Here is a 23451-nt window from a genome sequence, read left to right on the forward strand (position 1 = left end):
GCCAAAAGGTTCATGGGTGTGTGGCCTTCCACTGGGCATGGTAGACATACCATGGGAACTCTTAGAGGAAACTGACCTTTCCTCTCCTGCAGCCAAGAATTGGGAGTGGCCGGCATCTAGAGCGGAAAGTTCTTTTCTCTCCATGTTGGGATTTGGTTTGGACTTGCATAGGTCTTGTCCTAGATATCTTGAAGAATGTCACTGGGAGGTACTACAGATCCCATCACCCTCTGGAGGCATTGACAGAAACTAGCAGTGAGTGAGCCATGGAGAGGAAAGGCAGGGTGTTAGATTAGATTAGATGTGTTGTTTCCCTTGACCTACCTACCTTCCTTCCTTCCTTCCTTCCTTCCTTCCTTCCTTCCTTCCTTCCTTCCTTCCTTCCTTCCTTCCTTCCTTCCTTCTTTCCTTCTTTCCTTCCTTTTTTTTTTTTTTTTTTCAAGACAGGTTTCTCTGTGTAGCTCTGGAGATTGTCCTGGAACTCACTCTGTAGACCAGGCTGGCCTCGAACTCACAGAGATGTGCCTGGCTCTGCCTCCCGAGTGCTGGGATTAAAGGCGTGTGCCACCACCCCTTGGCTTCCCTGGGCCTTTCTGGGCCCACTTTTTAGCAGCTTCACTGGCGATTTGCTCTGCAAGGCTCCCCTGTTTGGACCATACATTCCAGACCACATGTCCTCTGGCTTTAGTTGGGTTCAGCCGTAAGACATAAGGAAGGGCCCTTCGAGGAAGTGAAGTCGTCATCTTTAGTCCCTGTCTGTGGGGTTAACAAAGTTTGTGTCTTCAAACCAAAGGTCCCAGCCCTAGTCATGTGTCACTTAGCTACCCAAACTCCCGGGGTCCTTCCTGGCACAAGTGTAATAAAGACACCCCCTTCTCGGCCGTGGGCTGATGCTCTGTCCCCCGAATTACTCTGCATCAGCCCTGTGCATGCAGCCCCTTTGCTAAAAGAAAGTAAAATTTACTTTTGTAACCGTTTAAAAGTATGTAGTAGTAGTGTGAATTACATGCATGTTGATATGCGATTGATCTCTAGGACGGTTTTTTCTTAAAAACTTCTAACTCCAGATGCACTAATAATTCCTCCCCATTTTCCCTCTGCACCCCACTTTCCGCGTGACTACATTTTACTTTTTTTCCTATGAGTTTCATTTTTTTTTATGTTTTATTTTTGAGACACGATTCCACACTAGAGCGTAGGCAGTCCTGGAGTTCACTATGCAGCCCAGGCTGGCCTCAAACGTGGTGTCTTTCTGCCTTAGCTGATCAGGTACTGGGATTATAAAGTCCTGTGCTCATGTCTGGCTCATGTACTTTGTGGAATCATACATGTTAATCTTTCTTGACTAGTTCATTTCACTTAATGAAGTGTCCTCAAGTTACTTTAATAATACGTAGCAAATCATACGATTTCCTTTATTTTGTGTATTTTTCCCGTTTGTTAGTTATTGGACATTTAGCTTGCTTCCATTTTTTAGGCATTGTGGATCATGCTTTAGTGAACATGTTTGCACAAATATCTCTGCAAGTCTCTGTTTTTAATTCTTTTGGATAAAAAGGGTTCTTGGGTCTTCTTTTACCTCTGAGTTAAATTTTTTGATGAAATTCCTTTTTCCATAGTACCTGAACCATTTTGCATTCCCACCAACAGTGCACAAGGTTTGAGTTTCTCTACACGCTCATCTACACTGGTTATTTTCTGTGTTTTTTAGTGGCCTCCCTGCCTGACCCGAGGTAATATTGCTATCATTGTTTTTTTTAATTGAATTTTAATTATTAAATTTATTCTGTTTAAAATAATTACATATTTCTGTGTGTACCTGTGTGTATGAGCATGTGTATGTGGGTGCTCACAAAGGCCAGAAGAGGGTGTTGGATCCTATGGGACAGGAATTATATATAGGCAGTTGTGAGCTGCCCAGTGTGGGTGTTGGGAACCGAACCCTGGTCTCCTAGGAGAGCAGCAAGCACTCTTGACTGCTGAACCACCTCTCCAGCCCCCTTAGTTCTGTCTATAGATGAGGAAACTGAGAGGCCTGGAGAAGAGCATTGACTGGCTTGAAGTGAGAGCTGGGATTTAAGCCTGGGTTTGTCAACTGCAGAGCCACTGAGGTCAACCTAGGATTCAGGACTGAGGAAGGAGAAATAGCAGTAGAGGGAGTGGATATGGGCAGATTCTTAAAGAAAGCCACAGAGAAGGCAAAGTTAGAGTTTAGGGGAAGAGGGTAGTGGGCCAGCATAGCCCAAGAGGCAGGAGAGGCTACCTATGAGTGTAGACAAAATTCTAAACAGTCTTAGTAAATAAGAGACACAGAGCCAAATACAGGGGTAATAGCCAAAGAGATCAGAGAAATAGCGAATACCCACGACTAGCCTTAGCTTATCACCTCACCGTTTCTTCCCCAGAGAGACCTTCTTCCTGTCTAACCTGCGCTTTATTGTCTTCTTGTTCTGCCTTCTCATTGGCTCCAAGCCCAGCCACATAATTTCCTCATCACTGCCTGTCTATACAGACCTCCAGGACTCTATGGTTGGTACTGGGATTAAAGGCGTGTGTCACCATGCTTGGCTGTGTCCTTGACCACACAGAGACTCTGGATTAAGGGCATGTGCTACCACTACCTGACTTATGTTTATGGCTCGCTATGACCTCTGATGTCCAGGCAAACTTTATTTTTAACATACAAATAAAATCACATTTCAGCACAAATAAAATATCACCACATATGAGAGTAGCATTTGAAGTCCTTTGGTATGGCTTCCAGATGGTTCATTTTCTGCTCCCTAATCCCTAGGTAAAAATACCTGCTTTGGAGCCTGGTGGGAAAGGGTAGAGTCTGGGCTACTGTGACTTCATGCCCTGACTGTGTTCACCCCCTTGGCGAGGAAGGGCCTATCCCAGACTCTTTGACTTGGCTTCCAGTGCTGTCCATGCCCATGTTCCAGTGGGTCTTGATTTCTCTAGGGTAGTGGAGACAGTCTTTGCGTTCTAGAGTGGGTCCATCTGTGTAGATCACAGCAGAACCTGGAACCCAAGCTGCTTGAGATTCATGTTAGGCTGTGTGGTTTAGATCCTGGTTGGCAGCACATCCCTGTTCTGAGTGCTCAGTTGCTACATGTGGTTAGTGGCTACTATATGGACAGCACAGGATTCGACACATGCTTTTATTCATTGTTCTGAGTCAGAATGATAGGTAAGGAAATGAAGGCCAGTGATTGTGCACTGGCTGGTACTTAACTCATCGAGACCTGAGTTGTCTCCTTGGGAGTACGTTGGCCACCTGCACTTGCCAGAGGAGGGCATGCAGGTGGTCAGTGCTCTGAAAACAATTATGGTTTTAATTTGTATTTCCTTGGTGCTTGGTAATATTGAACATCTTTTCATATGTTTATTGGTCATTTGTATTTCTTATCTGAAGAAATGTCTATTGAAATAGTTTTCTCTTTTTTTTTTTTTTTAAAGTTGGGTCATTTTGTTGTTGTTGACTTATAAGACTTCTTAGATTTTTCTAGATATGACTCCCTTATATGGTGTATTACTTATTGTTCTTGTCACTGGGACAAAATGCCTGACAGAGGCATCTTCAGGAAGGAGAGGATTATTTTGTCATGTGCTGTGGGATGGTCTTTCTATGTGCTGTGACTATGTGTTGCTACCATTGGTTAATAAAGAAGCTGCTCCAGCTTATGGCAAGACAGGTTATAACCAAATGAGAAATCTAAGCAAAGATACAGGGAGAAGAAAGATGGAGTCAGGGAGACACCAGCCTGCCGCCCAAGGAGCAACATGCCAGCAGACCGGTAACACCATGGCCACATGGCAACACATAGATGAATAGAAATGGGTTAATTTCAGATGTTAGAGCTAGCTAGCAAGAAGCCTGAGCCACAGACCAAACAGCTTGTGATTAATCTGCGTGTTTACTTGGGACCAAGCAGCTGCAGGAAGCAGGAAAACTTCCGGCTACAGTCATGTAGTTTAGAGATTTTGGTCCTTGGAGGCTGGAAAGTCATGGTGGCTGGAGCAGCTTGTCCTATGACAGCTGGAGCTTGCAATGCAGCTGTTTACATCACAGGCTTGGTGACAAGGGTCACTGGATCAACTGCCTTGCCAGCCCTCTTGAAATTCTTTCAGCAATATTTCTCTTATTTTTCAGTGCATAGTTCTTTGGGGCCTTTGCTTGGTTTATTTCTAGCAGTTTCGTGTGTAAGCACAGTGATGCTTCCCTTTCTTCTCTCCAGCTCAGATGCCTTCTACTTCACTTTCTTGCTGGATTGCTCTCACCAGTTTTTCCAGGACGTGGTTGACTAGAGCTGGGAAAGTAGGCACCGTTATTTTATTTACGAGCACATGGAGAAAGCATCCGGTCTTTCCCCCGTTGAGTATAATGTCAGCTGTGCACAGCCCCTTCATTAGGCCTCCCTGGAATGGCCTGGCTGGGTGAGCCATCTGTTTCCTGTAGGACCCCAACTGGGACATCTATAAAAGGTGTGAATGAGCTGGACAGTGGGACAGGCTGCATAAGTGCTTATTCTAGCACTGCAGAAATGATTTTCATGATCAGTTCTGGGCTTGATGCTTCGCGTGAGTTTGTGCCAGTTGCAATGATCAGCACAAATCTAGAACAACCTCAGTTTTTCCAGATGGCCAGCCTTTTAAGCAACAGATAGCATTGGTTTCGTATTGTTAGAGCTTTATGTGTCTGGGTGTGTGTGTAATACATTTTTGCATCATTGCTCACAGTGCTGTGTGACCATCAAAGGAAGGAATTAATACTGTGAGGCTGATCGTCAAAGGAATTAATAATACTGTGAGTCTGCAGAGCCTCCAGAGGCCTGTGCCAGCCAGGAGCTGAGTCCTGGATTAGACAGTCCTGGATTCTTACATTTTTGTTTTTTCCCACTTGGCTAAATTTTAAGCTTGGAAAATTTTTTTTTAACTACCAGGGAGACTGAATGTCTGAGTACCTACCTGCGTTGTGTAAAGATTATAAGGATTTCAAGGATTAGGAGGATTCAAGCTCTTTGTGAAAAGCTCACTTTGCTACCGGACCTAACGTATAAGAAATGTTCTGTAAATAGTAGTTACTATTGAAAATATGCATTAAGTTATATTGAGTGAGGTCAACCAGACGTGGAAAGAGAAGCACCATGTGCTCCCTCTTCTTTGTGGACACTAGCTCCGAATCTTCAGATTCGAGTACGTAATCTGAAGGATCTGAAGAACCCATAAGAAAGCAACTATGGTGGGATGGAGACGGAGGAAAAGGAGTCTAGAAATGGGCATAGTAGGAGAGGAGTGCTGTGAAGGGTTGTCTGATTTGACTTGAGTCCTGCTCAACAGGAGGGAAGCATGCCTGGTACTGTAAACCTAGTCAACTACCCACGGCTGGAAAGGTCATAGACCTGAGAGAAGAACCTACTACCACCATTTTCCTAAATCAATATAATTCCTAACTGCATTCTAAATGATTATCTTTACACCCACAGAAGACCGTAGTCCTCATGCCTCATCAAAGAAGCTTCTTTTTTACAGCATTATAGAGACCCACGACTGGCCAAAAGTGCAGAGTATAAGTGACTATGTGGTGCCCAACCCGAACTGATACATCTGTGATGTAACCCCTACACCTAAAGCTCTGAGAAAAGCATGAAGAAGGATTGTGAGAGCCAGAGGCCCAGGATGCCTGCTATTAAATAGTGTCCCTTAGGTATGACAGGAAAACATATCCATGAAATAGCAACAATATGGTTGCCTGAACAAATTTAGCATAATGACAATATCAGCTGACATGCCAGTGTTGCTGGGGGAAATTCCACGTAGTCTCACACATGGTCACTGCCTGCTAAGAGCATCAGTTTCTTCCATGCGTGAGCGTCCAATCCCAAGTGATCAGCCTGGGGATTGCATAGCATATGTTCATATAAGAAGTGCTAGATGTATAAACATGCATATAATATATATATTATATGTATGTACACATACACACACAAAGGAGTGTTGGGGTGAGTCATGGTCATCTAGGGAATCCACAGAGTTTACTCTCTGGGATAGCCAGAGCATTGGACTTCTGGGAAAGGTAGAAGACTGAATCATGAAAAGGAGGAACCACTTGGCACATGCCAAGAAAGTAACACTTGGGAGTCAGAGGGCTGCCAAAGTGGAGAACTTGGCTGGAGCCCAGATAGTAAAAGTGATAGGTGGGGATCTCAGTGCTGCAGATGCAGAGAAAGAGTTGTGAGCTACACAGAGAGACAGAAAGAACAGGAAGACAAACCTTTGTTTGTTAGAACAAACCGCTCCCATCTAGGGGGTTGAAGGGGCCCTAGAGGTGAGAGCCCACTCAGGGACTCTGGGTCACCCTTTTTAGAGGTTCCGTAGCCTTCTCCCTCCTGCACCCTCTTTCCTTCTCTCCCTGAGTGGTCTGACTAGGATCCTCACCTGAGTAGACTTTTCCTTCCCTGGCCCTCAAACCCCTTGGAGCAAGAAGCAGGCCCTCTGAAAGGGTCCCACACCTGGTTTCCTCATCAGCTTCCGTTCTCTTGGCCCTCCTTCAATATGTCTATACACAGAACAATAGTAGTTAAATAAGGGAGAATAAATTTGGCGGGACCTGGGAGGGGGGGGAGGGGGAGGGGAGAGGTGGGAGAGAAGTAGATGCAGTGCTCATGTCTGAAGCTCTTAAAAATAAAATAGGGCCAGAGAGATGGCTCTGCGTTAAGAGCATTGGCTGCTCTTTGGGAGGACCCAGGTGTGAGTCCCAGTACCCATGTGGTGGTTTACAGCTGTTCATAACTCCACTTCCAGGATATCTGAGGTGGGCACCAGGCATGCGTGTGGTACACAGACATACATGCAGGCAAAGTGCTCATACACATAAAATAAATTCAGTTAAAGAAAAAACTTAATAAAGACTAGTAAATAAAATAAAACACAGCCCTAATCTACTCTCAATTTAATTTGCAAATTCTGTATACTCCACGTGTAAAGATGTGGAATGATTTTTGATCTGTTAGCTGTGCCTACAATATTCTTCTGTCACCAAAATGATTGTTTGAATATTTTAGTTTAGTTTAATGGACTTTTAAATAGGATTCAATGCCTTTTTATTTCTAAGAATGTTCAATTCTTAGAAAATGAACTAGCATCATTAGAACAGAATGTGTGCACTTAAAAAAACTGCATTACACTTGGGAACTGTTGACATTCTACAGACGAGGAATGCATTTCTAGCGCCCCTCCCTGTCTTGGCGATCTTGCTGCTCCCACATATGCTGTCCCTGGGGAGCCTTGGAAGCTTTGCTTTCAGATTGGCTAGCGTAATCTTGAGGGTGGCTCCGTGATACGGCCATGCTCAAGCAAAAGTAGAGCTGGCCTTCCAGGAGGTGGCATTTGTGCCAGCGTGCAGGTACAAGGTTGCCGTGGGTAGAAGCGGCACACGCTCCTTTGTGCTCCAGTGTGGTCTTGAAATCCTGCTTTCTGTTCCCTGGCCTTGAAGAAAGGAAGGCAGCGAAAATGTGGTATAAGACTGGGAGGAGATGGGGAAGGGGGCAAGTCTAGAGGAAGCTGCTCCACCGCTTCAGACTGTTAATTAGGAGAAAACGAGGAAAAGGCAGGAGGTTCACAAGGAGGGTTGGTACGGCCTCATGAAGTGAATGCTATTACTGTCTTTCTCTCCTTTTTGGATTTTAAAAAGTAGATCTTTCCATATCATCTATATATGAGTAAATGGAAAATGGTACCATTCTACACTGTTACCTATAGAGTGTGCATGCATGTTTATCAGAGCACACACATAGAGGTCAGAGGATGTCTTGGAGCAGTTGGGTCTCTCCTTCCATCTACCATGGAAGTCCTGGGGACCCAGGTTTTGTCAGACTTGGCAGCAGGTGCCTCTGCCAGCTGAACCACCCCATTGTCCCTACATGTCACTGACTGTGACTGTCATTCTTGTGTGAGTGAGTAGGAATCCGGAATCTGGCCATGGAACATTTCATGGTACATCTGAGTAAAATGCAGCCAGGGCCATACCCTGGAGTTGTTCCCACTGTTTACGATTGTAGCCCAGGGTCTGCAGCGAGTTTCCTTTTGCTCATTTTTCTCTATTTTGCAGTCATTTCCCCTAAGGCGACCCTGTCTCTTTTCTTTGTTCTGCAATACTGGGGATAAAACCCAGGGCCTTGTGGTACTAGGCGACTCTACTACTGAGCACTATCCCCAGACCTCTTTCCCTTTAAATTTTGAGACAGTCTCATAAGGTTGGCCTTGAACTTGTGATCCTTTTCCCTCAGCCTTGCTTGTAGCTGATGCTCCATATAGGCTGTGTCTTTTTTTTTTTTTTTGTCTTGGACTTTGATTATTTATCTCTCAAAGCACGTGTCCATCATCTCCTAGAAGATGAAAGTGTTTCTGAATTGATCATGAAAAAACAAGGGTGTATGTCCTGGCTATGATTTGTTATTTATTGTCTGACCTGTCAGCATTTAACAGTGTGCATCCCCTCTCCTCTGCATGTGCCTCGGTGTGCTTAGGACATCAGAGGGACAGCTTTTAAGTCTCAACTCTTTGCTTCCACTGTGGGGTCGGGGCGGGGGGAATCAAACTCAGGTTGTCAGGCTTGTGTGGCAATCATTTCTAAGTGGATTTGTTGGCAATATTCAAGTTAATATGAAAACCTCAACTCTGCAAATACTGCCCAGTGAGAACATTTCCCGGACCAGTAACTTTTTGGTAGGCCGTTTCCTTTACTGTGACCTTCATGCAACTGCTTTCTTTATGGGGGTAACGATGCTTTTGTTTCTCTCTCCCTTCCTTCTGGATCTTCAGCTATGACAGAGACTCCACCTTCAATGTGTTTGTGGGAAAAGGCCAGCTGATTGCAGGGATGGACCAAGCCCTGGTCGGGATGTGCGTAAACGAGAGGCGTTTCGTGACGATCCCCCCAAACCTCGCCTATGGAAGTGAAGGAGTTTGTAAGTTTTCACTCTTTTTATAGACATATTTGCATGCAGGCTCCTCAGCCGACCTGACTGGAGAATTTGGTGTCTTTAATAGGGGAAAAAGAAAGGCTGGACACCCACAGCTAGCATTTCCATTGTAGATTTATCTCTTGGACATAGAAGAAAGGGCCAGCACAGGAATATCTAGTGAACTCTTGATGAGAGGAGACTCTTTCCTCTCTCTCACTTACTTTAATTTTATTTGGAGGAAGGATGTAGGAAGAGCGGGCCTTTTGGAATTGTACATCAGTGATGGACTGGAATTCTTTTAACTTCTGGTACATAGCAGTCTTCAATGGACTTTTTCCTTGTGGGATGTGAAGAAGTGTTTATTTAACCCACTTAGGTCGTTGATAGCAGACCAAGGATTCCCACCTAAATCCAGCCTGGTGAACCAGTGAGTTTTTTTGGAGTAACTTACAGAGCATGGCAGAGGGGTTCAAGGGGTGTGAGTGACGCAGAAGCTCCAGGATCAGTCAGAAGCCCACTGTACCATGGGTGATGCCACATAAAAGCTGCATCTCTGAGTGCCCTGCACACCTGAGAGGCAGCTCTTCAGAGCACAGTTCCCCTCCGTAGCCACTGTTCACACCTTTACAACGCTGGGGAAAAACCAAGTAAATCTTGTAACCTTTTCATTAGCTCCCCCGGCCGGCTGTCCCTCCTTTCTCCCACCCCTGGAGGGAGGGATTCAATGGAGAAAGGAGCCGGTCCTGCTTTCTAGGGATCTCTGTATCGCCAGGAGATGGCAGCCTTGCAGTGTGAATTCACTTTAATTTCTAGCTGGTGTGATCCCTCCAAACTCGGTACTTCATTTTGATGTGCTCCTGATGGATATTTGGAATTCTGAGGACCAGGTTCAGATTCAGACGTATTTCAAGCCCCCGACTTGTCCTCGGACTATCCAGGTGTCTGATTTTGTGAGGTACCATTACAACGGAACGTTCTTGGACGGGACACTGTTCGATTCCAGGTAAGTCCCACTGTTGGTGGCAGGCAGTGTGTGAAATGCCGTTTGCCTCCTTCTGGTTCCTTCTGTCATGTCTTCTTTCTGTGCCCATTTGGAAACCAGAAAATGTACCCGACCAAACTATGCCCAGTACCAGATCCTATCCCATATAATTTTGGTTAGTGTCTGATTCTCCGTGGTGCCAGAGTCAAAATTTAACACCTTAGAAAAAAATTAAAAATGATCTTGATTTAATGTAAACCATATCTGAAGATCTGCACTTAAGTGAAGAGCCACATTTCCCAGTGAACTCATGGGTGTTTGACTCATTCATATAGTTCTCCCATGAAAAGAGAAGGGGAAAAATGAAACTCCAGGGCAGTATGAGGCTAGGATAAAAACCGGGGAACTTTCTGGGGTTTTCTGTGATGACAGAATGTTCATGAGTGGGATAGCTGTTGACTGCTGCTATTAAAATACGAGCTTTTCGCTTCTTCCTAATATCAGGGAGCAAAAATGGGAAATGCCTGTCACTAGGGATGCGTGTGGGCTCTTTGTTTACCTGAGACTTGAGAAGCAAAAACCCCGAGGGCTGAATTAGAAATGGTATGGAACTTGCTTCCTCCTGTTTTTTTTTTTTTTCTTTTAGCCACAATCGCATGAAAACCTATGACACATATGTGGGAATTGGATGGCTGATTCCGGGAATGGACAAAGGGCTGCTGGGCATGTGTGTTGGGGAGAAGCGTATCATCACCATCCCTCCTTTTCTGGCCTATGGAGAAGAGGGAGATGGTAAGTCCTCTTTCTCAGAGCTTCTCTCATTCATCTTTCTATGTTTATTTTTATTTATGATGAGTATATGTGTGTTCCTGCTTCTGTATGTGTACCACATGAGTGCATTGCCCTCAGAGGCCTGAAGAGGGCTTCAGATCCCCTGGAGCTGGGGAGACAAGCTGATGTGAGGTGCCTGATGTGGGTGCTGGGAACCGAACCTGGATCTTCTGCAAGACCACCAAGTGCTCTTAACCACTGGGCCACCTCTGAGCCATCTCTCTAGCTTCACTGTTCTTACTTTTGTTTGTACAGTTCAGTTCTTTTCATCCCTTTGCTGTAGACCAACACTACCACCATGTTAGCCACTAGCTACCACATGTGGCTGTTTACATTTAAGTGAAAATGAATTAAAATTAAAATTCAGTTCTGGTCACATCCTTACATTTCAGATATGCAAGAGCCACACATTGCCGAGGGTTCCTGAGTTTCTACACAGTTACCTTTCATTCCCATCATTGCAAGGGTTCTGTTGGAGAGTGCTAGTCAGGGTGACCTTCTGTATGGAACTTGCCTTTGCTCATGGCCATTGGTGTTCATGTAAACACCGTGTCTCTCCTCCACCTTGCCAGCTGCAGCCTGGGGCACCAACATCTCTTACTTTTTATCTGTACGCAGTATTTGATCCAGACAGTTTAAAAAGATGTAAACATCAAAGTCAAGATTTAGCCACTGATGTCTGAGCTGGCGAATTTCCCAGCTTTTCACCTTTATTTGCTTTATGAGTATGTGTGTGTTCTGTCCAGACAAACTCAAAGCATCACATTGGCTGTGGCTATAGTGGAGTTGATAGAGTGCTTGCCTAGCATTCATGAAGCCCCCGGTTTGATTCCCTAGCACGTGGGGGTGCATGCTTCTAATTTCAGTACCTGGGAGGTGAGAACAGGGGGATCAGGAGTTCAAGGTCATCCCTGGCTACATAGTTGGAGGACCCCATCTCAAAGTAAAAGAAAATAATTATTTTATTTTACATTAAGAGAAGTAGAGTGTTGGCTGATATATAAGGTTTATTGGTTACTCATATTAAATTTCACACATTCGATCATTCCGACAGTTGGACACAACAGAGACCTTTAGGCATTTAAATAGTAGGCATACATGGAGGATGGAATAGAAATGAGAGCAGGGCATGCTGGCATACTCCTGTAATAGCAGTTGAGAGGCTGAGCTGGATGAGTTCAAGGTTGGCTGGTAGGTAAGACCCTATTTAAACACACACACACACACACACACACACACACACACACACACACACACACAATACAAATGAAAACATAGTGCTATTGAAGAAGTGGAATGGTACTCAGCTGACTATAATCAGTGCAATCTTCTCCAAGCTGTTTTCTGCTTCTGTAGTCTGTAGGGCAAGGGAGAAGTCTGAGGGAATGGGGCTCAGCCTTTCCCCATTTTCTGTTTGCATGCTTGAGATCTGCAAGCAGCTCTTCTGGTGGTACTTTTCTGTTACTGTGATAAAACACCATGACCAGAAACAATTTATAGAAGGAAGGGTTTATTTGGGCTTATAAATCTGGGGAATGAGTCCACCATGGCCGGGAGACATGGCAACAAGCCGCAGGCCTGGTAGCTTGAGTGAGATGAGATCTCTCATCTTCAAATGCGTGTACAAAAACAGAGGCAACTGGGAGGTGCAAGGCTTTTAATCTCAGTGTCTGTCCCCAGTCACAGACTTCTCCAGTAAGGCTTGACCACCTAAACCTCATTATCAGTATTACCAGAGGGGGACAAGTGTTCAAATGCCTGAGACTATGGGGGACACCTCTCATTCAAACCACTATAATGTCTATTTTTGTTTGTTGGTGCTTGTGGTCAGACTTGTGCATGCAGAAATGTGCTATCCCATTGACTACAAACCCATTTATGTTCAGGTTGTCTCATTCATGGCCAATGGGAGTGCATTCATTTTAGCTCCTAAATCTTTTGCTTTGTAGCCAAATCTGGCCTTGAATTCCTGATCCTCCTGCCTCAGTCTCCCAAGTGCAGGCAAAATATTTTGGATATCACCTAAGTAGCAAAACAAGACCCCCAGCCTAATATGAGAATTGTATTTATTCATTTAAAGTAGATGACTAGTGCTTAAATATTTAAAATAACAATTTAAAGGTACTTTATATTTATGCAATACTTTACTCTGCTCAGTTATGCAAGTATACTTTAAATATTTGAATTTTTTGGTATATAAATTATGTCTCAGGAAAGCTGTGAAAATATTCAGTGAGTATATGTTAGTGCTAGGAACATTTAAACTCTGCAGTTGATTTTGATGCTTTCCTTTGGGGACTGGAGCAGTAGTAGGTCACTCTCTTTGGACATGCAGGCTTGGGCCTGATTTTTAACAGCACAAGGAAAATGAAAGAAAAGAAAAGAAACTTCTTTTTTAAAACATTTTTTTTCATACAACATATTTTGATCATAACCTTTCCCTTCCCCAACTTCTCTCAAATCCTCCCCACCTGCCTACTCACCCAACTTCATGCACTCTCTCTCTCAAAAAAGAAAAAAAATAAACAAACTGAAAAAAGAAAGAAAGAAAGGAAAGAAAACCAACAAGACAAAAAATACCCAAACAAAACAAACAGTGGATGAAAACATGTAGTCCATTTTGTGTTGGCCGACTGCCCCTACGCATAGGGCCTGCCTTTAGATATGGTTGATAATCCCACTGACACTTCATTTGAGAAGACTGGTTTTCCCTTTCTCAGTGGGTATCAATTACAGATAGGTTCTTGGTTAGGGCAGACTTGGTGTTCGCTTCCCCAATTAGGCTGGGATTTTGTCTGGTTTGAACCTGTGTGGGTACTGTGCATGCTGTCAAGGTTTGTGAATTCAGATGTGCATCAGTCCTGTTGTGTCTGGAAGACGCTAAAGAAACGTACTTTTATCCTCTTTATCCAAAAGCATAAAATATGTGGTTTGTTTACCTTCCCACTTTGGAAGGAATGTTTCAATTCCAGGGGAAACTGCTATACAACATATGTAAATAATTATCATTCTGTATAGTTTAGAGAATAATGAAAAAAAAATAGAAGCATATGTGTTCAGTACAGATTTTTTTTTTTTTTGAGCAAGGTCTAATTTAGTGCAGGCTGGCCTTGAGTTCATTATGTAGTTGAGGATAACCTTGAATTCTCATCACCCTCCACCTCCCCAGTGCTGGGATTACACTTGTGTGCCACCCTGTCTGGTTTTATAGGCATCATTTTTTGTCTTCCATGTTTTTGTTCTGAGGTTGGTTAAATCCGGAGATGTAGAACCCATGAATACAGAGGCTAGACTGTGTCCAGTGCATCCTCTCTTAGAAACCTCCACGAGAAACAGTAATGTGCAGAAATGAGATGTAGAAAGGATGTAAAGACTATTTTTGGATTATATGTATCCTTCTTTTCTTTGTTATCTAACTTCTGTCTATTTATATTTTGTTTTGGATAAAGAACTTTACATTTGCCAGCACCTGGGAGGCAGAGGCAGGAGGATCTCTGTGAGTTCGAGGCCAGCCTGGTCTCCAAAGCGAGTTCTAGGAAAGGTGCAAAGCTTCACAGAGAAACCCTGTCTTGAAAAACAAAACAAAACAAAACAAACAAAAACAAAACAAAACAAAACAAACAAAAACAAAAAAAAAACCTTTACATTAAAATAAAAGAAGTGGCTCTTGGTTTTAAAGAACAAGACTGTTTAGTGTTTTCCAGGGCAAAGTCAAAGGTTTGGAGTTTGCACGTTTGAATGCTTACAATGCATTTGTGCAGACAGAACCCACAGGAGGTATGGATTTGGATGTGGATGCACACTGCTCACAGAGAGCGTCTCATTGCCATCTGAGCATCTGAAGTATGATCATGGCGGTAGTATGCAGCCATGTTAGCTTGTTCTCCCCAAGTCAGTCAGGCGTTGTGCTGTGCCCACTAGCTCATGATTGGACACCAAGGTGAGACACTCGTTACACAACACAGAGAACGGAGCATTTGTTTCCTTGGCTTGAAAACTTCAGGAATGAGGAATACCAACACAGAGGGCATGAGTGGTGGTCTAAGCACTCCCCAAATTTTGTGTCTGGAATGAAGGGTTCTTTCATTTTACTCTAGGGAAAGACATCCCTGGGCAGGCATCCCTAGTCTTTGATGTTGCATTGTTGGACCTCCATAACCCCAAGGATAGTATTTCCGTTGAGAACAAGGTGGTCCCAGAGAACTGTGATCGAAGAAGTCAGAGTGGGGACTTCCTCAGGTATCATTACAATGGCACACTTCTGGATGGCACCCTCTTTGATTCCAGGTAAGGAAACTACTTTTCACTCATGAGAACATCTTCTGCCTCGTCAGGGAAGTCTAACTGACCATGGTTGACCATGGTCTAAGTATACCATCAGTGCTGACTCTTATTTTCATCCTCAGTCCAGGTCTCTGTTTTCAGATTCTGAATTTGCTCTAAGGTAGTTACAAGGGTTTCCTGATTTAGATGTCCCTGAAAGAAGATGGGAGGGACTTACCCTAGGTACCTATTGTATTCCTTCCCACTCTGAACCCCACTGTGGACTCCAAGAGGTAGGGTGGTCAGAAGCGAGGTCACAGAGAAACAGTGGACAAAGAACCAACCCTCTGTGGTGCCCGAGCGTCCTGACATTGGATAGTGTTGGAGCTCTCTGAACATCAGTTCAGGTTTATTCTTGTTTCAACACGTTCTCCGAGCTGGTTCAGTTAAGGTATTGGAAAGGCTGTGTATATGTTAAAGGATGACCCGCTGGAGGAGACTGCTGGATGCCTCCAGCTCCCTGTGGAATGGATGCTGCAGAGGGTAACTCCTCTGCCACTTCATCAGCAGTTCCACACACGGCTTCAGTGCACAATGCCCGTGGCAAGCTGTGGCATGTCTTGTTCATTCAGGTGGCAGGTTAGTTTTGCAATCACTCCTTCAGCTTCCTATAAACAAGTAGCAACAGAACCTTTGTGTCTCTGAGGTCATAGATTCTAATTTGTTTACACACCCAAAGCATCAAAGGAGGACTTTTCTTTGGTATTCTTTTTATTGGGGTAACTCATCCTTCTTATTCTTAAGATCTGTTCCACCTTTTTTTTTAGTTAAATTTTTTTCATGCAGAAAATAGTACTCACATGGTTCAAAGTAAAACTAAGCAATAAATTAAGATATTCAATATACCTGTCTGTTTGCCTCATTTGTCCTAGTCTTTAGAGTTAACAATCTTAATTAATTAATCAATTAATTTAGATTTATTTATTTTAGGTATGTGAGTGTTTTGCTTGCATTTATGTGTGTGTACCTCATGTGTGTCTGGTGCCCACAGAGGTCAGAAGAAGTCATTGCATCTTTGGAACTAGAGTTATGGATGGTTGTGAGCCACAATATGGGTGCTGGGAACTGAACTTGGCCCTCTCCAAGAACCATCTCTCTAGCCCCAATTTAACCATTTTTATAAGTGTCTCTCTTACTCTTCCTTTTCCTCCCCCATCCTTTCTCTTCTTTCTCCTCCTCCATTTCTCTCCCTACCTCCTTCCTCTCTTCATTCTTTTGAAAGTTTGTAATTTGGGATCAAACCCCAGGGCTTCATATTGAGCTAAAACCCAAGCCTTTTTTAATTTTTTGAAGTGGGGTATTCCTGTGTAGCTTATACTGGTCTTGAACTCCTGAACTGAAGGTGATTCTGGTAGAGTGGTATGTGCCTGTGTTCCCAGCTGCTTGGGAGCTTGAAGCGGGAGGATTACTTGAGCTCAGATGTTGGAGGCTAGCCTGGGCAACATAGGGATTGCCCTACTCAAGGAAGGGAGGAGGGAAGGAAGGAAGTTGACAGATTATTTTCTGGGCATATTATATTTCTGCCCACATGAGAGAACTATTGTTTCTGCAACTTTTGAGTAGTTTTTCAGCTTGAGTACAGTGGGATCTTGCCTGTCCCAACCAACGTAGTATTCCATTGTATAGATTTTGTCATAAACTTGGACAATCAATCCTTTTTGGGGACCATTTATGGTTTTATTACCCTTTGACATTTAAAAGTTGTAATTATTTTTGTACTTAAGTCTTTGAGTATATAGTTGTTTCCAATAAGAATCTCCAGGTCAAAGCTTATATGTATGTGTGTGTATATATTTAATTTTAATGTATTCTTAATTGAAATAGAATTATATCACTTTCCCCTTTCATGTCCACCCTATTATATATATTTTTATAGCTTTTGATATCCATTCTCTGGGTATCATTTAGAAGTAAGAACCAGATTTGGTTTCTTATGTATTCAACACTTGGAAGGCTGAGGCAGGAGGATTGTCTCAAGTTTTGATGCTAGCCTGGCCTCAAAACACAAAGCAAAACAAATTAAACTTTGTTAACTTTCAAGAGAAAAATCATGCCTATGGTTTTAATCTGCAGTTCTTTGATTATTGTTTCCAAATATGTACTTGGATATCTTTTATTATTGTTTTTGCCTATTTTATATTGATGATATTTAATTTACCCTTTTCTTATTGATTTGAAGAAATTAATCCTTTTATGGTTGATATTGTTGAAAGCATTTTCCTCTGTTTACATTTTAATTTTTGTTCTATAGTTTTAGTATTTGGACTATAATACAGCATGGGAAAGTTCTCTGGTCTGGCATTTGCCTATCTGATTGGCATTCTAAATAAAACCTATTTCTGGGTACCTTTCCCCCTAGAACTGGGGAAGTTTCTGATATGATTTTATTGAAAATGTTTTCTATGCCTTGAACGTGAAATTCTTCTCCTTTTCCTGTAGCTAGATTTGGATTTTAAATTATATTCCACAGATCTTGAATAATCTATTCATATTCTATTACTTAATCTGTCTTTGATTACAATTCCTCTACCTTGTCTTCAAGCTCTGATACTCTGTCTTCCTGTTGATCCCCTCTGTCGGTGAGTCTCTCAACTTAGATGACATACTGAAATTTTCATTTCTTGTATTTCAGTTTTGATTTTTTTCAGTATTTTTAAAAATTACACGTATGAATGTTTGTGTGCACATTTATGTACACATAAGTGCAGGTGTCTGCAGAGGCCACATTCCCATGGATCTGGAGGTACAGGAAGGTTTGGGCCAATAGTCTGGGTGTTGGGAACTGAACTGGGATCTTCTCTCCTAACCACTGAGCCATCTGTCTGACTCCTCAGTATTTCTCTTTATTAAATTCCACTTTTATATGTTGTATTGACTTCCTTATTCCCGCTCACTTATTTCTGTTCTCTCTTAATTAATTCATGAGTTTGTGTTCTCTTTGATTTCCTAGAATATACTTACAATTATTCTTTTTAATTTTTTTCCTGGGATTTCATCTAATTCATTTCTTTTCTTTTCTTTTGTTTTCTTTTCTTTTTTTTTTTTCTGAGACAGGGTTTCTCTGTGTAGTTTTGGTACCTGTCCTGGATCTCACTCTGTAGACCAGGCTAGCCTCGAACTCACAGAGATCCGCTTGGCTCTGCCTCCTGAGTGCTGGGATTTAAGGCGTGCTCCACCACCGCCCGGCTTAATTCGTTCTCTATGTAGGCCAGCCTGTGGAATTGGTAATTTTCGATGGAGTCAGGTTGTATTTGTTTTACACAGTCCTTACGTTCTTACACTGGGACTTGTGCATCTGGGCTTGGGTTATGTTTTTGTTCCTGCTCTTTTCACCTTCACCCCTATTTTTTTAGGGGAAATGTCTGCAGTGCTCAAGAGGGACTAGGCTTCAATAGCTTGAGGTGTCACTTTTGTCAGCTAGAATGGCACTGAGGGAGCCAGGCTCAGTCCCCAGTACTTCTAGAGAGTAGAATACTGTCTCCCCAAACAATTACTGTTAAAGGGAAGGCCCATATGAAATTACAAGATAAACAAAACACATTGTTTAAACATTAATTATTTTAGGAGGTTGGAAACATTGATAGTACTTTGTATGCTGTGCTGTGGGTATGAGTGGGAAGGGCAAAGCAGAGGAAGACTAGTAGTATTGAGTTGATTGAAAAAAAAAAAAAGATAGAAAAGAGAAATGTAAATACCAGGAACAAATAGGGAACTGGGAAGGAGATAGGCAACTCCCGTCAGCTCTGTTGTGTGTGGCTGTTTCTCACCTTTCTGTTCCTTTTATAATGTGACCATACAGGTGGTAAGTACAATATGTTGTTTCTACAGATGCTCACGTGTTCTGCATTCCAGGGGAGCATATTCTTGGGCTGTGTCCTCAGATTCTATGGCTTAGCTGTGCTGGGGTGTGGTGGTGCCTATGGCCCTTTGGCATTGGGATGCTGAGTAATTCCCACAGCTGCTGTGGGTGTCCCTTATGAATGACCTCATCTTTTCCTTCTTTCTTAGCTACTCCCGGAACCACACCTTTGACACATACATTGGGCAGGGCTATGTGATTCCTGGGATGGATGAAGGCTTGCTTGGTGTTTGCATTGGGGAGAGGCGAAGGATCGTGGTCCCTCCTCACCTGGGCTATGGAGAAGAAGGAAGAGGTGCGTATTTCCTGCCCTCCTCACTAACTGGTTGCTTCCGCCGTGGCTCAGGTCAACACTTCTCGAGGCAAAACCAGGAAGCCAAATGCAGTAGCGACTCCACCCCACTGATGGCTTTCATCTCCAGAGCTGCTTGGTTGCCCCCCACCCATTTTCTATTTCTTTCAGACAAATTTAAAATCTACACCAGTGTTGAAAGGATTGCACAGTAAATTCTACTTTGTTTCACCAATTGCTAACATTTTACTCTATCGGTCTGTGTGTCTATCTATGATTATTATATATTATTATATATATTTATTTTTATTTTACATGTATGAGTATTTCACCTGTGTGTATGTAAGTGTACTCTGTGTATGCCTCTTGAGGAGGCCAGGAGAAGACACTGGATCCCCTAGAACTAGAGTTAAAGTTAATGAGCCGCTGTGTGGGTGCTAGGAGCTGAACCTGGGTCCTCTGGAAGAGTAGCCCGTGTTCTTAACTGATGGGCCATCTCTCCGGCCCCAACATTTTACTATAGTTTGACTGCCTTTATATTTCTTCATTTATTTTAAATAAAGCGGTTGAAAGAAAGTGGAACTTCACCCCCGCCGCTTTGGTTTTTATTTTGCACACTAAGACACCCCCTCCCCCCCATTTAACCTCACAGTTCAGCAGCATTAGTGAATTTAGTGAGTTGTATAGCCAGCACCTGAACTCGAGGGACATTTTGTCACCTTAGGAGCAAACTTCCTTTAAAAAAAATTGTAGAAATAGCTAAGTGTGGTGGCACAGACCTGCAGTCCCAACACTTTGGGGGTAGAAGCAGGAGGCTCAGGAACATAGTCCTTCTTGGCTACATAAGGAATTTGAGGCTAACCTGAACTTAATGGGACCTTGCTTCAAAACCAAAAACAAGCAAACAAACAAACAAAACACTAACAAAAAAACAAAAAACAACCCAGACAAAGCAGATGCAGATAGTATATTTTATCTTTGGGATAAAAAAAAAAAATAGATAAATAAGACCTCTAGATCTCCCTAAATCACACCATGCGAAATTAATGCTACTGTGATAGATGTTAGGGTCCTAGAGAAGCCACACAAAAGGCCACCATCCATGTATGCAATCAGTAAGAGGGTTATTATTCCAGGATGCTGGAGTTGACCATCCCACACAAAGGCAAATTGGGAAGTTAGGTCATCTTTGATCTCATTGGCTTAAGGAAGTGGCAATCGTATTAGTATGATCTAATTGGCCAGGGCTAGTCAGGGGCTGGTTAAGGCTATAGTTTTTCCTTTTTTGGGCAGGCCTGGACAAGTTCCACGCTTTGTCCTTATTTGATGATCTGCTGACGCTGGCTCAGGCCTGGCCTGGCCTGGTGTGGCATATACCAGGCCTCCTCGTCCTTGCTGTTGTAGGTGTTGTTGGAGGAGACTCATTGTCCTTTGTTCGTGGCGCTCTCAGAAACTGCTTGTTCAGTCTCAGGAAATGGAAATTGAGGCTTGATTTGTGAGAGAAGACTAAGCAGCCTGTTATGGCATCTGTTTGGTCCTCTCCATAGACATACTACGTAAAATGTGTCCATGGATCTCTGAATATTTCCTTATTAAAAGGGTATTTGCTGGTGGGACCTTGAAGGACCTTGAAGCAGGGATTGTGTTCTGGATTATCCAGATGGCCCTGAAATGCTTTGAGGGTCTTTGAGGGAGGCAGGATGTGAGCTGGATGGGAGTTAAGTAAGCTTGGCTCAGACAGAGGCCATGGCCATGGTCACTGATGCAGGTCGCCTTTGGTCAGGGGAGAAACAAGGGAACTCTCTCTCCTGAGGCCTCCAAAAGGAGCATATCCGCGGCCGGTGCCTTTAAATTATGCCTCTGACTTCCAGAGCTGCATCTGTTTGCTTGTCCTCTTTCCCAGTCTCTTCCTGTCACCTTCCCCCCATCTCTCTGTCTTCCCCTTCCCTTCTCTCTCTTTTCCTTAACAGTGCTGGGCATGGAACCCAAGGCCATGTGCAGCCCAGGCAAATGCTTCACTGCCGGCTTCATCCCCAGCTCAGATTTTGTGGTTTCAAGCCCCCAAATTTGAGGTCATTTCTTATCCTAGTAGTAGACATTTCTGTACATTTGGGTATATCTGTAAGTTTAAAAAAAAGTGTATGTGCTCATTATGGGATATGTATCTATATTCATGGCTCTTGGGAGGTAGAGGCAGGAGAATTGAAAGTTCGAGTCCAACCTGGACTATGTAGGTAGGCCGTTTCTCAAAGACAGAGGGGAAGAATAAAGAAATATCTACCTATACTGATATATACTGAAAGAGGTTATCTTTTCATCATATTGTGTTGTAACCCCTCTCGTCACCCAGGTTGATGTGAACAGTTTTATATGTCAACAGGTATTTTTTGGTTGTGCACCTAGCCTTTAACAGCCAAGTCATCTCTCCAGCCCATCAACGGATACTTTTAATAGCTACCTAGTATTTAATGTTTGAAATCATGTTTATATTTGTTTTTGTTATTGTGTTTTTTTCCTCTTGCATTAATTCTTGATGACTTGCTTAGACTTCCTTAGGGATAATTGATGCAGTTTTTTCTTTTTTTTTTAAATCATGGTTTTATATTCTTTTTGCTGCTGGAATTCTGGCTGTTCTCATTGGCTGAATATACTCACTTTGTTAGCCCTCTTCCTGATTTCTATTCACATATGATAGGGATCTTGGGAATTTTCTTAGGAGATTTCCTCACAGAAGATCCAAGATGAATCAAGCTGATTGGAAGCTAGAGGGTACGACTGAGAAGTATTTCTCTTCCTCTCTGACATAAACTTCTGATTTTCTGGGCCATAGGGGATCATACTTTAAGAAATCGGAGCTGGCAATGTATGCTGTAATCTCAACACTCAGGAAGCAGAGGCCGAGGTCAGAGACTTAGGAGTTATAGGTTATCCTCAGTGTCTTAGTTACTTTCTATTCCCGTGATAAGACGCTGTGACCATGGCAACTGGTAGAAGTGTTTACTCGGGGCTTTACAGTTTCAGAGGGTTGGAGTCCGTGATGGCAGAGCAAAGGTATAATAATGCAAAAGTTTGGTGACATGATAGCCAAGAGCCTAGCTCTGTGAGTAGGAGGCAGAAAGAGTTAACTAGGAATGGCATGGGCTTTTGAAACCTAGTGACTCACATCCTCTAACAAGGTCACATCTCCTAATCCTCGAATGGTTTCACCCACATGGGACCAAGCATTCAGTATATGAGCCCATAGGGTCATTCTCATTCAAACCACCACACTCAGCTAATAGTGACTTTGAGGACAATCTGCGCTACATTAGACCTTGTTCCAAAAAAAAAAAAAGGAAAGAGAGAGACAGATACAGAGGGAGAGAGGAAAAAAGATGAGGGATATACCTCAGTGGTAAAATGCTTGCCTAGAATACATGAGGCCCTGGGTTCAATCATCCATCATGAAATTAATGAATGAATAAATGAATGAATGAATGAATGAATAGGTAAAATAGGTCTTGCTTCATGTCCTGTTTAGTGTTTTGATACTACTGTTTTAATAGTGCCAGCCAGGTTTTAGTTCTGGTCAACCATACACAGAAGCGGATAGTTTGAGTATTCTTATTTCATTATGACTTGAAGAATAATCCTTCCTGTCTTTAAAAAAAGAACACACTGATGAAAACCATTTGCTTAAAGCGTTTTTTTTTTTTTTTTTTCCTTTTGGCTCTCCATCAAGTATGAGACTGAGGTCTGCACAGAATTAAATGGGGCTCTGGGAAACCTCCAAAGAATCATAAATGTCATGAGCGAGAGGCTGCTCCATCCTGAATCCCATGTTGAAGTGTAAAACCCAGGTACTCTAGGGGGTTTACTGCCTCGGTGCTCTGGATTACCACTTTTCTGCCTTGCCGTGTTCCTCAAGGACAGCTCCGGACTGTGGACACTTAGAGTGTTTGCGGCTCTGAAGTGCGGCTTTCTTGTTAGAGAAGCGAGCTCCCTTGTGGTTTGCTGGGTAACTGTCTTTTAAGCACTTTTTAGGGAAAAAGAAAGTGAACAAAATAATTGCTGTTTTGCCCACTTGTGTCTGGGATTGTGTGTGTGTGTATGTGTGTGTGTGTGTGTGTTGTTGTTGTTGTTGTTGTTGTTGTTGATGTTATAGATATGTGTGCACATAGGTGTTTGTGCAAGTGTGTGCACATCGGGTGGAGGC

General features: G+C 43.0%; 1 protein-coding gene across 1 annotated transcript in view; it reads left to right on the forward strand.

Annotated features, from left to right (window-relative positions):
* Fkbp9 (FKBP prolyl isomerase 9) overlaps positions 1-23451 on the forward strand; it is a 49031-nt gene that overhangs the window by 10135 nt on the left and 15445 nt on the right. Inside the window, exons 2-6 of the mRNA XM_006997014.4 lie at positions 8827-8972; positions 9783-9972; positions 10598-10743; positions 14880-15069; positions 19114-19259. Of these exons, the coding sequence (XP_006997076.1) occupies positions 8827-8972; positions 9783-9972; positions 10598-10743; positions 14880-15069; positions 19114-19259 (818 nt within the window). The remainder of the gene's footprint in view (positions 1-8826; positions 8973-9782; positions 9973-10597; positions 10744-14879; positions 15070-19113; positions 19260-23451) is intronic.

The sequence above is a fragment of the Peromyscus maniculatus genome, chromosome 3, assembly GCF_049852395.1.
Source record: "Peromyscus maniculatus bairdii isolate BWxNUB_F1_BW_parent chromosome 3, HU_Pman_BW_mat_3.1, whole genome shotgun sequence".
In the NCBI taxonomy this organism is placed as follows: domain Eukaryota; kingdom Metazoa; phylum Chordata; class Mammalia; order Rodentia; family Cricetidae; genus Peromyscus; species Peromyscus maniculatus.